This window comes from Haliotis rufescens, unplaced genomic scaffold (genome assembly GCF_023055435.1).
Source record: "Haliotis rufescens isolate VD_foot unplaced genomic scaffold, xgHalRufe1.0.p SCAF_12, whole genome shotgun sequence".
In the NCBI taxonomy this organism is placed as follows: domain Eukaryota; kingdom Metazoa; phylum Mollusca; class Gastropoda; order Lepetellida; family Haliotidae; genus Haliotis; species Haliotis rufescens.
The window spans coordinates 17,596,420-17,612,286 of NW_025963802.1; the positions used below are offsets into that span (position 1 = coordinate 17,596,420).

At 42.2% G+C, this 15,867-nt stretch overlaps 1 protein-coding gene across 2 annotated transcripts; it reads right to left on the reverse strand.

The window, feature by feature from the left end:
* Window positions 1-3,684: 3,684 nt before the first annotated feature.
* LOC124145680 lies at window positions 3,685-15,034 on the reverse strand. Of its 2 annotated transcripts, XM_048393412.1 has the most exons (4): window positions 14,709-15,034; window positions 11,820-12,018; window positions 10,185-10,416; window positions 3,685-6,047 (listed from the first exon to the last, which is right to left on the reverse strand). In XM_048393412.1, the coding sequence occupies exon 4, from the start codon at window positions 5,404-5,406 to the stop codon at window positions 3,856-3,858; it is 1,551 nt and encodes a 516-aa protein (XP_048249369.1). In that variant the 5' UTR covers window positions 5,407-6,047; window positions 10,185-10,416; window positions 11,820-12,018; window positions 14,709-15,034; the 3' UTR covers window positions 3,685-3,855. The 2 variants fall into 2 exon arrangements, with proteins under 2 accessions (XP_048249369.1, XP_046371515.2); XM_046515559.2 differs by lacking the exons at window positions 10,185-10,416; window positions 11,820-12,018; window positions 14,709-15,034 and adding an exon at window positions 8,763-8,937.
* Window positions 15,035-15,867: the final 833 nt, after the last annotated feature.

Here is a 15,867-nt window from a genome sequence, read left to right on the forward strand (position 1 = left end):
GGGTGCACATGTCAATATTAGTTCAATTATACCACGACATCTAAGCTTCAGCTATACCACGGCTTATCAGCTTCAGATATACCACGGCTTGTCAGCTTCAGATATACCACGGCTTGTCAGCTTCAGATATACCACGACTTATCAGCCTCAGATATACCACCGTGGCGGCTTATCAGCTTCAGATATACCACGACATGTCAGCTTCAGATATACAACGGCTTGTCAGCTTCAGTTATACCACGACTTGACAACTTCAATTTTATACAACGATTATACACGAGTCGTGTAGCTTTAATTGTACGACAGACTAAGATGTATGTGGAGTGATCCTGTAGGCCGCCACAATTAACCGGTGATGACACGAGTAGAGATTGCGTGGCAACATGGGTGACACGTCACTTGTGTCTTCTGTACAAACAGATATAATACATGAGCATTTCTTTTCACTCTTCTTTGTCATTTAATACACGAGAATCATGTCCTTACGGCGTTTAAATATTTTTTTTGATTTACCAAATATGTTGAATGTCGCATATGGAGTGAACCGGGTTTTGTTTTTCTAATTCTTTCGGGGGGGGGGGCTCCAGACAAGGACACGCGTGAGGGATAACAATATTTTCAAAACATTGTGGATAGAACGTATTCGATTTTGCACTTCAAAGTGAAAATAAACTCAGCATATTCTGTTTCACTGATAAAGTGTTTGAAAACGGTATTGTCTATTTTAGATTATCGATTAACTTTCTTTGGATACTGAAATTCTGCTTGCGCGTGAAACTGGTGGACGCTATCACGGGTTTCTTGGGGAACTTTATGACACGTACAATTCTCAGAAGTCATTCAATTAACGAAATGAGTTTTCAACATCGCCATGCAAAGACTCAATAATAACGCGAGAAATCCTAATACTGGCAGACTTGAACCTGGCGAATCACATGCTTAAAAAACGTGGCATTTCTACATTACCCAGAGCAAAATGTTTCATCTTTGGATACGATATCAGCAAGATGACACCACAAGAGATAATCCAACATCTGAGAGTCCCCGCATCACCACGGCATCCCAGGTTAGCACCATCCGGGTCCTTCAACTTGGAAACAGAAACCCTTTTCTTCATTTACGCTTGATGAACTCTGATTCGCTTTGTAATATTCCAAACATAGACTCCCACTTATCGATTTAACGCCTTGTAGAAATCACAGAATGAATCTGAAAACGATATATTCTTCTTTGGGGGGTGAGATATGTAACCAGACGTGTTGAAGTAAAGTCATCATGTCAGAACGGGCGACAATTGCATGAAGCGGCCTATAAATCTCTTGCCTTCACCACTGACAAACCTGCCTACCGAACAAAGCGAAATGTTTGAAGATCCGGACTTCACAAAATCTTGTAGGGATCCGAACCCTGAAGTCAGGATGATTGAAAACACATCTTCCAAGGCTCGAGAATATGAGTGTGCCTCTTTCGCGTACCTCCAGAGACCCGTGAAGATCCGGGATAGAATCGATCTTCAGCAACCCATGCTTGCCGTAACAGACGACTATGCTTGTCGTAAGAGGCGACTAACGGGATCGCTGACTTGGTTGATGCATGTCATCGATCCCAATTGTGGATCGATGCTCATGATATTAATCACTGGAATGTCTGGTCCAGACTCGATTATTTACAGACCGCCGTCATATAGCTGGAATATTGCTGAGTGTGGCGTTAAACAGCAAACCAACCAACCAAGCGTACCTTCAGTTAGATAGGGTGTATATATTTTTATTTGCTGACCAATAACCTGTTCCTGTGTGTAGATTTTATCGTAATTATAACTTTGGTCCAGAGGCTAAAATTTTGTAGCATACCCACTTGGTGATGCAAGTAACTATACTGTAATAAAGCGCACACTGTAACTCAAAAGATAAGGGGTATTAAGTTTAGTTGTGAGTGTATTTGTTATTTTAACCACGAACCATACTTCTCTATCAGAGTTACCTCCCTAATGGTAAAATGTTTACTCCTATAGCCTGACACGTCAATTATTCACACTGTCCAAAAGTGCTAATATCTCGCAAAACGGAAACTGGGTCAACGTTTCCCGCATATTGATTATGCTGTAGGCCTATTCCCGACCCTCTCGACGGGCATAACTCGCTAAACGAAAATGGGTCAACGCTTCCTGCATACCGAAATGCTGTATGGGGAATAGGGTCGGATAGAGCTAGACTGGAACCATGCCCTCTGCCTCCTAGCGTCTAAGGCGAAGAAGCGCAAACGCTCTTGGGCAGGTAAATTAGTCCAGGACAAAGTGGGTTTCCCTTTTATGATTGCTGCCGAATAACATGTTAAGTGTAACAATTTATATCGTAGTTAGTACAAGTCCAACTTTATCACGGCGACCTGTACATGATCGCGCCTAGACCAGTGGTTGATAGAGTGAGCACCTATCAGCGCCGTCGGGCGTTATGACACACCTGGACATTACCTGACGCTCACAGATCGACAAGCGTGGGGTACTGGCGACCTATTAAGCCCCGTATCCTCACAGCGGTAGTTGGTTATGTACATTAGGCGCGGAAGGACCTTTTATTTTTAAAAAAAGGATTGTACTTAATACCGGCATGTCAATGAAGAAAGGAGGTGGTGCAGTTACTGGAGATTCATTCAAGTCGCTATAAACTATAGTCGCTATAGTTTTGCACCGTTTTTAGCATTATTATTCCCGAAAAATAACGGTTGATTCCAAGAACACGGTACACAAAGTGTACACACACGAACACCACAACTTAGGCGTGCCGAGCGAACGCTTTATCGACTTTATCAATAATATAGATGTTTGAGATAGTTAAAATTTCATGCGAGGCCTTACATTTCACCCATCACCCTCAACCTTGTTGTCCTGCCTTCCTGGGGATAAGACAAAGACTCGCCCGCTCGGAATCAGTACAATGTGTCTGAGGGATAGCCATGTTAAACTGCGGTATGGTATCGCAGTGGGCTAGCACTATACAACTGCATGCATAAATCGGAACGCGTGCATGCATGAGGAGACACGGGTGACCTAGTCATCTGTTTTGTTTGTTTTGTTGGTTTGTTGTTTAACGCCGCACTCAGCAATATTCCAGCTGAATTATAATCGAGTCTGGACCAGACAATCCAGTGATTGACATCATGAGCATCGTTCCACGCTATCTGAGGCGCCGCAATTCGCGTCACAATGGCACGCCAGACACCTATGATCGTGAGTTCGAATCCCGGTTCGCCCCGATTATGTTTCTAGGTCTGTCAGCACCACACCCGTGCTCGTGAGTTTCACCAAAGTGGTAAACGTTTCAGACCTGCATCACTTCGGGCTCTCCGCCCACATTAATCTAACACGCCGTGATATAAAAAAGTGGCATTACCCAGCTCACTCACTCACTCACTGTACCCCATTTCACCTCACCTCCCCTTGATAATCATGAAGGATACAGTGTTTGTTTGGTTGTTTATTTATTGTTTAACGCAGCACTCAGCAATATTCCAGCTATATGACGGCGGTCTGTAAATAATCGAGTCTGGACTAGACAATCCAGTGACTGGCATCATGAGCATCGATCCACGCTATTGGAATACCATGACATGCATCAACAATGTCAGCGAACCTGACCACCCGATCCCGTTAATCGCCTCTTACGACAGGCAGCGTCTTTTACAGCCAGCATGGGTTGCTGAAGACCTATTCTACCCCGGATCGTCACGGGGGAGGGTACAGTGTAAAAACAACATGAACTATCTAAGTAACTGATTGAAACATATTCATGGTAAATAGCAAGTGAGTTACATACATGCATTAAATGATTTCATCGTCTTTACATAACACAATTCTTATACTATATACTGTGTTTTCAATCTTTCAAATAAAGGTTTCACTTTAGGCTCATCAACCGCTCGTACGTGAATCATGTCTCCACTTCCGTCTTCCGGTGGCCTATCATCAATATCAGGGTCAAGGTCATTGTCAAACTCCTCCTCCCGCAGACTATGGAGCCAATTGAACACCTTCAAGTTCCGATGTGTCCTGTCCAGATTCTGGCCTCGGTTCCACATTGCGAGATCTTGCACCGAGATCTCGTGATACCGTGGCCTGCCCATGCGCACTTTAATATCCTGCTGAATGACATGGCTCAGCTGAGGCGAAATGCGAATCTTTTGCACAATTTTGGGTAGATAACTGTAATCCTCCTCAACAAGAGATGGGAACTCGGATAAAGGTCCTGTTGTAGTCCTGAGGCCATTGTCATCCCCATAGCCTGTAACCCGAGTCAGAGCACGGGTTGTGGTTGCAATCTTCATTTTCACCTTTGAGGTCATCTCTCTGTTCATATCAATCGCCAATATCTTAGTATCACCTGCCCACATCGTTGTCTTCAGTTCCGGTTCCCCCTGTGACGTCACGGGAACAACAGACTCCGATGGTGTTTTAAACACGTCGATGCTGGCTGTTGATGCGGTCGACAACCGCCTTGTACTGCTACGAGTGCTTCGACTCTTCCGACTAAGTAGGGATCCTTTGGAGCTCTGTCTGGCCAAGATCTTCTGATGGCGTGCCTGTTGGGCTAACTTCTGTTTTACCATCTGATGCTTCAACTCTTGGAAGTTTATAGGTTTGCCCCGGAACCTTGTTCTTCCTGCCGAAGCAAGAGGTCTCTCTGGTGCCTTGATATCGTTCCTGATGTCCGTCATGCTCCCGCTTTTCTTCAACCCTGGTGGGAGATGGAGACCGTTACTCTTTCCACAATGGAAAACCATCCTCTGTTCATCTGGTTCCAACATATCAAAAATGGTATCGTGTGCAGCTGGCATCCCCGTACCCACTGACTGAGCAACCTGTCTCTTCATCATCTTGTCTAAAGCGCCGACCTTCCTGCTCGCAAGTGCGATCCATTTACTCACCGTGGCAGGTTTCTCTGAGGTGGTTTCAGATTTGGGCTTTCTCTTCCTCCTGCGTCTCACCACTTGTTTTCGTTTTCCGTTTGAGGAACACGAGAGCAATGACAGCTGTGTCGTGATGGATTCCTCGCTGCCTGCTCTCTTTATCCGGGGTTCTCTTCCAAGTCGGGCGCTGTAAACAGGTTCCCGAACCGTCTGCTCTCGGGGTTCGATGCGGCAAACGGAATACTCCGGCATCCAATCTTGCAGGGCACGTGATATCCGCCCTTCATCTGTCTCAAAGTCACTGAAACTTGATCCGGATGCGAATAAATCTGAATCGCTGTCATAGTTGTGGATGAAGTAAACATCCGGTTCTTGTTGGTCCTGAATCAGTTCATCTCGACTGTCAACCAGTCTCACTGACTTAGTGGACACTGGTCGCACACTTGACTTGCTACATGTACTCATTTTCATCACACCTACCTCGTTAACACATCCAATCATTGATGTCCCTCGGTGTGTCAACGCCGAAGAGTACGGGTATATTGTATTCCACGCCGATGGATTCAGTGACAAAACGACAGGTCATCTTACGGTAACACAATCATCACATTTTCCTGGCAACACGTTACAAGTAGTCCATTTCACAATTCCCACAAATGTATCTTCATGAAAACAGTCGTAGGAAGGTCGTATACAGTTTATAATCACAGCTATGTTGGTGGGATCATGCCCTCTGTCAACGAGGCATAAGGCCTGACGCGGTAACTGAAAGAACTCACGCTTCTATTGACAGTGGGTTCATTAAAGCCACACAATCGTCCACCACATTCACACAACCTCTGTCAGTAGGTCCAAACGGTCACCTCTGTTTCCAGTCAAGTAAAGCCGTGGATCTTCTGTCGGCCTGTACAGGTTGTCGACATACTGCCATTGTAGCCTCGATATTGTTTCTATTTTGCTCGCTGCGTTTTGTCGCCAGGCTGGTGATCAATGGGCAGGGCTACCCCTTTCCTCTGAATGATTGCCACTGTTTGAACAGGTCCGTTCTACCGGATTAATAACTCTGATTCGATCTCACTGGTCAGTCACGTGTGTGACGTCACTTCTCCGCTCGCTAGGTTATTGTCGTCTGCTCGCACGCTCTGTCAAGTGGAAAAAAAGAAATGATTAAATGGAGATATTACCCAGCTGAGAGTCTGTCGTACAACTCTCCAACCTGGCGTGAAAGTCCCTTTCATCATGAAGTGATTTGTAAGAACAATCATTAGGTTCTTTGAACTTTCGGATAAATTGGCTTCCCAAGAAAGCTGACTATGTTCGTGTGCGGAGCGTGATTTAGGCCTTATCGAAACGTAAAGCGCCAAGTTTTCTAAAGAGTTGGTAAAAATGTACAGCAATCTAATCTTATTGCGACCTGTTATCGCCTAATGCCGTACACTATAGGACTAAGCTGGCTTGACATTTTAAGCACGCGGAGAAGTATATGTGGGCTAAATCCCCGCAAGTCTATTAAGGATTGTGTAAGCTAAAAAGGATCATACCGTATATAACTGTACATAACAAATCTGTCATACACGTTACATTGAATACAGCCAAGATGAGTTGCAATTGCCTGGCCAATGCATATGAGTAAGTGAGTGAGTGGGTGGGTAGGTGGGTTGGTGGGATTTGAGTGAGTGAGTGAGTGAGTGAGTGAGTGAGTGGGTGGGTGGGTGGGTGGGTGGGTGGGTGGATGGATGGGTTGAGTGAGTGAGTGAGTGAGTGAGTGTGTGAGTGAGTGAGTGAGTGAGTGAGTGAAACCCACTCATCATCCCTGACAGTAGTGAGTCAGTTTGGGTTTAACGCTTCTTTTAGAGGAATCCTAAATGTTACCTATTGAAATCCGCGAGCACAGTGCCGACAGACAAAGGGCCTTTATAGGGGCGGAGTTCAATCGGATCCTTGTGCGGCTCGACATCTTCGATTATCCATTGCATTACATGTCCATTTTAACACAATTAATACCCTGGGACCCGTTCCACAAAGCGATCTTAGCGCTACGACTGTCTTAAGTCAGTGTTAAAGAATGGGAGTTACGAGCGACTTAACGCTAAGATCGCTTTGTAGAACGGGGCCCTGGACCGATTCGCCACCATAACGTCGAAAGTAACAACCTCCCTCCTATCACTAACACAGAAGTCATAAAAAAAAGTTATTTAACCAGATGGGTCTTTTTTGTGTCATGTCATTCAAATCAGGCTCAAAATGAAGCTACTGTGGTGAACATTCCCAGATTATTTATCATAACTGAGATATAATATCCTGGATAATCGAGGGTTCGGCTATGGTGAGGTGGGGTGGGGTTTCACGTCGCGTCCAAGATTATTGCACTTATATAGCGACGTGCATGCACGTGTGTGTGTGTGTGTGGCTGCTTGTACTAGTCCGGACTGATGCCGATTTATAGTGCTAGCTCACTGAGATACCATACCGCAGTTTAACATGAATACCCCACTCAGACACAGTATACTGACTCCGAGCCGACCAGTCCTTGTTTTAGCCCCTTAATGCCGAGCGCCAGACAGGGTAACAACAAGTACCATCTGTTAACGTCTTTTGGTATGACGCGGCCGGGGATCAAACCCCGGACCTTCCGCTCTCCGGGCGGACGCTCGAACCACTAGACCACGGAGGCGGTCCTGGTTCGGCTATGGAGGCACATACCCAGATCACTGGGTGACAGTTACTTAGGGGGAAGAGTATACCCTGTGTGGTTCGTCGATGTGTTCTCACTTTAACTTAATGAGTGGGTGAGTTGGTTTAACGCCGCTGAGCAGTATTTTGTGTTATATTATGGCATGGCATGGAGGAATACCCATGATGCAAGTCCTATATAGCTTTTCTTAAAACCCACGATCACGGTATGGTGCTGACAAACCCAGAACATAATCGGGATGAACCGAGATTGGAACCACGTAACCAGGTTTCTGTGCGCCTAAGGGACGTAACTCTGCATCCGTGCCCCCTAATATTAACGTCTCGCGATATAATCGCAATATTGAAACGTAATGATAATGAAAAGTAAACGTGTATGGCAAGTCATGTTTTGATTACAGAATGAATTTAAAAAGTAAAAATGACTAAGGCTAAAACTCAAATAAATTAGTTCAAATGTTTGTATTCCTTACCATATTTGGTCACGACTAATATACATAACAAAGTTAACACAATACAGTCACATGCCTCACTGTAAATACATAATATATGGATTAGAAGGCTGTGCAAGAGCCCATTGTCATGGGAATGTGTGCAACTTGTCATGCACAATATTTCATAATTGATTAATCCTCTTACCTATGAACGTAGTACCTAACTGGGAAGATTGGGGCCTTAACGCTCGCAATGTTCCCGTGACGGTGTTTGTTACGTCAACAAATACCTGCCTTGTGATCGGTTCTATTTTGACACTTCAAGCTCTCATGTGACATTTAAGAGACATATTCCCCAGAATGATACGCCATATTGGAGACTTAAATACTCGTATAATGCAATGTGTCGTCTTTTAAATTATTCACCCCCTAAAAAGACATACACAGCTAAAACTATCGTTGATATGGTTGTAGAATTGACTAAAAACAAGCTTCAATGGCAGTTTTCTTCCACGCTATTCAATACATGTTGATTGTCGTTGCGTTGGTGGTGGTTGTGAGTATACATTCGTGAATATATTTTTCCGAAAAAAACTTTACAGGTAACTGAAAAAACATTTTATTAATTATAAGTCGTGATATATAAGTCTTAGTTATAATTTAAATATATACGTCTCCATATTTAATCCAAAATAAGCTTTATGTGGAATAAAAATTCAAATGACCTACCTTCCTAGAATGTCATACTGTCAACACCCAGGACAAGTAGCCTCTCAACATGCTCCCAGCACCAGTCAGTACACAGGTATATACGGGAATACCAGGTGTGCACAGGTAAGTATAAGTACAGGTAGACAGGCAAATGTACCTGTTGAGTAGATGGGAGCTCAACGCTTCTCCTCCAATGTCCACAAGCACTTAGTGCAGTCAAGAGACATGAGTGTGTATTAATATGTGATCTGTGTATTGTTGTGTTATCTATTGTCTGTTATACCCCCACCCTAACTGATCTAATCACAACCAGATATCGGGTGACGTCGGGGCTGAGGGGTGACAGGATCGGGAGAGGGGTTGGGGTGGGGATAGTGGAAGGTAGAAGGGTTATGCCGTCGTTCTGTTGCCTAACGTTGATTACTGTACGGTTCAATTCGTTTGTACTGATTTGTGACGTCAGTGACAGATCGTGCGGACTGAGGGAGCTGATGGATATCCATGCACGAAACAGTCAGCAGTGTTACTGCTAAAGCATGACCTGTGTATTGTAGTGAGTGAGTTGGGGTTAACGCCGCTTTGAACAGTAAACGCCGCTTTAAACAGTATTTCATGGTGTTTATTCAAGTAAAAAAGGCCACTGGCCCACAGGACATGCATTGTCAATATTAAAACAAAATAGATAGTTACAATATACACGAGAGGATTAAAACAATATATATACATAACAACAAGCAATTATTGATGAAGTGTAGGATACAGTTTAAAAGCGAAAAATATGTATTTACTTAAATTGAACAGTGTTCTGGGGCATTTGGAATTAATTAGCTTTACAAATGCAGTTACACCACGGCGTGTCAGGTTGATGTGGGATGAAAGCCCTGAAGAGACGCAAATCTCAGACTTTTCCCTCTCAGGAGGAACCTACATGCACGCTTGGGTGCTGACAAACCAAGAAACATAATCGGGCCGAATATGTTAGCCTGTATACTCCTATATTCGATTCCATTGAATAACAAGAGCAACTTTTCACAATCTACCAAATATTGACCTGCGGGCTACTTACGGCATATTTTGGGTTACAGTAAATTACTTTTATAACGAACACGCTTATAACGAACTGACGGATATAACGAACTTACTTTTTTGTCCCGACTATTTGCTGTAGTTATGTTGTATATATGCTTATAACGAACTACGGTTATAACGAACTAAAATTAGAGGTCCCTTTGAGTTCGTTATAACCGTAGTTTACTGTATATAATTGGGATGATCGATGTCTGCTATTTCACTCGTTCTTTCGGGAACCAAATTACCGCACATATTTCATATTATCAAATGTCAGTGGCTAATGGCTACATTGAAAATTATCAAGTTCACAGTGAGAATGTGACGCACGTGTGCTATACATGTTGTGACGCCATATTTCAATTTTCTTACTTGGTTCAGCATGGACGTCAGCGGCGTCGGTATACGACATTCGTGACATATACATGGCGTATTACGTCACTGACACATTCCATGGCCGGGAGCAGTTCTCTTTGATGTATGTAATCCTACACCGCCAGGTCACCAACAACAAACATCCGATCTGCGACCGGGGGATCTGTCAGTCTTGTCCATATACTCGTCAGTCAGGTAGAGAGACATGCGATCTGAATATCACCAGTATCTACAATAAAACACACGATTTATATATTCATTTACAACTGACGTTCGTGTGTATTGCATTCCACCACAGGCGGCGATAGCTCCCGGAGTGTGTACATGTTTCATATACTCATTGACAGAAATAAGGGAACGGTTATAAAGAGAAGGATGCGTCCATGCGAATATCCCAGGCAACAAAAAAGTGAACACACAAGACACTACCATTACACGGAATAATGCATTAATATGTACACAGAAATACACATCAATCCTAAGCATTTCTATGTGTCCCTTACTTTATACCATCAGTATATATGTGCATTTTCTCATCGTTTATTACTACTAATGTCATTTAGGCCGTCATTACTTATACTATCCGTTTTACCCAAATATTTTCAAACCTCAACAGCGCATTTACACCACTTCTATCTCAAATGTCCGTATTTTTTTTTCTTTTTAAATATAGCATAGAGGTTACACGTACATGGATTATAAGTTTGCTTTTAGTTCAGTTATTGTTTGATCAAAGTCTGGCGTTTGGTCCTAGGCATTCGTCCACAAACAAGTCATTATTGTTGTCTCGTGTCACTGAATAGAAGGTGGGGTAGCCAAGTGGTTAAAGTGTTAGCTCGTCACGCGGCAGACCGGGTTCAATTCCCGAATAGATACAGTGTGTCAGTCCCATTAGTTTATTAGGTTGCTATAGGATTGTTAAAAGTGATGTTAAAACCATGCTCAGTCAATGAAATCTTAGTTCAGTAACAGTTTGAGTTGAAATACCACCTGCACACCATAAAACGCTTCAGCATAAGTGTATAATGTCCTTGACTTTACGTGGCTCTTCAAATATTACTTCACAGGAAGCATATTGAAGGGTCTTAAGGGTCTTAACAGTACATAAACCAGTCACACACTGTCTTGTTAAACGGGTTACTTTATGGAGGAAGGGGGCACGCGTGGTCCAGTCAGCCAAAACGTCACAGTTCGTCGTACAGAGTTGTGTCCCTTATAGGCGTGCTTTCATCAAGCTCCTTTCCAGCGCGTGACACCTTCGTTACACTCTCGGTAGTATTGTGCTGGAATGCCCGCATTAATTCGGGACCATGAGTGGATGTTGTGAATAAAATCATGAAATTGTAAGTTTGTTTTTTTTAGTACCATACGCAATATGTATAAATAAATACCCAAGGGTGAAATGTCATCGCAGATTTTCAGTGATCTAGTCATCTAATTCTCAACATAATTTTGCCTTTTACGCCAAAATGAATCTGTTTCGGTTAATAATCGCAACAGGTTATTATCTGACGTTGACGTATCGCATCGTAAACGCTTCAGTTCAAACAGGTGTTGCAATAACCGAAACATACACTAGACAATGGAATTATATATATGTCTCTTACATATACCCTGAAGTACAAAACTCACCTACGTTTAACCGAATAGCACAAACGCCTGGAACGTGTTCTTCTACCAAACTCGTCAGGAACTGATTGCTAGCTGCGATAAAGCACTCTTCTAAATGAAACGGACTGCTCCGCATTGTCTGGGGCCTATCCTCGGGTGCCTGCTGGTAGGCCAGTAGATCATTGTATTCACGATGTTCAGCTGGGTGTTAACGACGCAACTGTTATAGACCGATAAGCTTGATTAGATTTCATTGTCCTGGGGTTAAATCTCAACTTATTGTTAAACAGTTGGTGTGGGGTGTCGTGTTCATACACGAGTATGTAAATAAGGACTTGGTTCAAAAGACACTGCCTAGGCCTGTATATGTTGTTATTCTTGGTGTTGACACGGAATACATTTTACGCTGTATGTGCTACGTGGAACATATGTTATAAAATACATAGTTGTGTATATTAAAGCGTACGTCTACTGTTGTTTATGATAGATGTTTCAATGTTCACAGTTTGTTTTAGAGGAAGAAGATTAAACATCATATTAAACATCTGGTATGTTTGTGTGTCCCTCATTTCATAAAACGAAGAATCTGCATTCATTCATTCATTCATTCATATTGTACATTTTTTCTGGATGATTTCTGCATTTGTGCACACTACTATCCACTACTACTACTATTTCTGCTACTACCACTACCACTACTATAACCACTACTACAACCACCACCACTACTTCTACTACCCCCACTACTATCACTATCACTATTACTACTTCTTCTTCACTACCACTGCATCTTCTTCTTCTTCTGCTACTACCACTACCACTACCACTACTATTACCACTACCACTACTATTACCACTACCACTACTACAACAACCACCACTACTTCTAATACCCCCACTACTATCACTATTACTATTACTACTTCTGCTACTACCACTGCATCTTCTTCTTCTGCTACTACCACTACTGCTATTATTATTTCTACCTCTACGACGTCTGCTACTACTACTGCTGCATGTGAGCATCCTGGCTTGCCCAAGGGTTTCACCAAAGTAACAAATGTTATATTTGGGATAACACTTTCTGAGTGTTGACAAACTGTTTAACTCAACGGCCTGCGTCGCGTTAAGGCTTTCTTCCCACGTTATGGTGGAACGCCGTCACGTGGCTAAAACACGATTCCAAACGGCATTTACCCAACTCACTCACTCAATACAGAGTGCAAACTAAATAGCTATAACATATCCGCAAGTTTGATCACTCCAGTTGTTGAGTGACATGGGGAACCTGTGAGGAAAGGGGTATTTACAGGCCGCTTCCTTCACTTACAATCGCAGTGGCTGCTCAAGGACGCTTTATGCAGTCGTGGTATTTTTTAATAGATTCCAAAAATTATGGAAGCGTTACCACGGTAACAATTGAAATGCTTTCTACTTAGTTTATATCAATACGTATCAGTATGAAAGATAAAGAGAATTACCAACTATCAATATTCAAATGGCAAAACATAATGGCGCGCAAACTTAATACATGTATGTCATAAATTATTGCATTTTGCAGACATGACATCATCTTTAGAAATGATCATGACCCTCAGGCCATGGCTAGTATTCACACGAGTGACAAATGTTCTTTTTAATAATGTCTAACCATGAGCGGTTAAGTCAATATCGATGCTATATAATTTGTATTTTCATCTCAAACCTCAACTGGAATATTGTAAATGATTCACCTATACCTTCTTAGTTTCACCGATATTTGCACAATCAATAAATACTGACAGCACATTAATAATAGGTTTTTATTCAAGCATTCCTGAACATACACATCTTCTGTTTATGTTTAATGATAACGCGTATAACATAGACAAGTGCAGGTATGTATGTGCCTACAGATGGTCCAAACAGATCCAAACATAATGAGGTGAGGTGAAATTGGGTTTAACGTCGCGTCCAAGATTATTGCACTTATATAGCGACGTGCATGCACGTGTGTGTGGCTGCTTGTACTTGTTCGGACTGATGCCGATTTATAGTGCTAGCCCACTGAGATACCATGCCGCAGTTTAACATGAATACCCCACTCAGAAACAGTATACTGACTCCGAGTCGACCAGTCCTTGTTTTAGCCCCTTAATGCCGAGCGCCAGACAGGGTAACAACAAGTACCATCTTTTAACGTATTTTGGTATGACGTGGCCTGGGATCGAACCCCGGACCTTCCGCTCTCTAGGCGGACGCTCTACCACTAGACCACGCAGGCGGTCCCAAACATAATGAATGTACATAGAAGAAGTTTATTGAAAAATAAGACTCGTCTTACAATTTACAGATATATGGCGGGGGAGTCAGCAGTAATTAAAAGTGTGTGTTGTTTAAATCCATACTCAGCAATATTACAGCTATATGACGGCGGTCTGTAAATATTGGAGTCAGGACAATTGGGTGATTGACATCATAAGCATCGATCTACGTAATTTGAATACGATGACATGCATCAACCAAGTCAGCGAGCCTGACCACCTGATCCCATTAGTCGCCTCTTACGACAAGCATGAATTGCTGAAGCCTATTCTCTCACCGGATCTTCATGGGTCCAATTCTTTATATACCGATACAAACTATGTCATTTTTGTTAATAATTGTAACAATTAAATAATTATATTTTTACAGAAACTTGAAACAAGATTTTGATGTAAATGCATTAACGTTTAAATAGATAGCAACAACTACTGAATTATGCCGGACTGTCAGTATTCATAAACCCATCTATTTGCTCAACGTCATTTAAGGCCAAATTATTCAACAGAATGTATCTTATCAAGTTCAAAAGGTTCATATTACCAACACTTTATAAAGAATTACCAAAATTCAAAAAGTTCCTATTACTTCCCAAAAATATATACTTACCGATTTAACATTTCACCCATAGAATCACCATTTGCCAATTGAAACTGACCGGTGACGATGGCTTCTGAGGGACACCGTGTTTGGACACTATACAATTCATCTGCTGTTGGAGACGAGTTATACTGTCTTTTTACTATGAAGCTGTTCCCCAACAAGGACTTCTTTATATCCCAAAGATTTGTTACATCTGGCCAAATATGTGTAAACTGCCTAAAACGTCATAACCTGAAAATATATCCACTTTAAAACATCTGTCCCGATTCATTGTACATTTGAACGCTTTATAAGGTTAAAATGTCTAAATCACTTTTTAAAGCATGTTACCATCTTGACCTTCATTGAGTACATATTACATGTTGTAAATATGTATACTCTTGTACCACCGTTGGAGATTTTTTTCAGAGAAATAAAATGAACGGAAAATGTGACTGGTTAGTTTTAAGGCGCTTATTTACATTGACATGATGTTGAATTGTTGACAGAAATACAACCTGTGAAGACCCTGGGTAGAATAGGTCTCCAGCAACCCATGCATGCCGTAAAAGGCGACTATGCTTTCGTAAGAGGCGACTAACGGGATCGGTGGTCAGGCTCGCTGACTTGGTTGATGCACGTCATCGTATCCCAACTGCGTGGGTCGATGCTCATGATGTCAATCCCTGGATTGTCTGGTCCAGACTCGATTATTTACAGATCCCCGTCATATAGCTGGAATATTGTTGAGTGCGGCGTTAAACAACAAACAAACGTAAAACATGAAAGAAATACAAAATAGACACATCTTTAAAACACACGAATTAAAGGTAAAAGACAATAAAGAATTGTACAAGTTGATTAAATAAAAAAATAAATAAATAAACAAATGTGATCTGAATTGTATTTTGCCCACAACAAGACGTCGTTAATCTTTGCCATGTTTAACTAACAAAAACAAATTTTCTTACACGTAAGCTACGTTTCGAAGTAACGCATTGGTCCCCTTTTGATACACGCGTTTTCTTTGTATTACAGCAAGCTATGAGATCAGAGAGATAAAGACTCATATTTAACCTATGTAAATTACTTACGAAAATATATACTCAGTGTAATGTGTGCGCACAAGTAGCATTGTTACGTGTTGTTACTGGCCGTGATCAGTACGCCGACCTCGGTTACCTCC

Excerpts from the sequence above, each read along its gene's own strand:
- LOC124145680 (XM_048393412.1), bottom strand. The coding sequence starts at position 5,406 with ATGATTGGATGTGTTAACGAGGTAGGTGTGATGAAAATGAGTACATGT.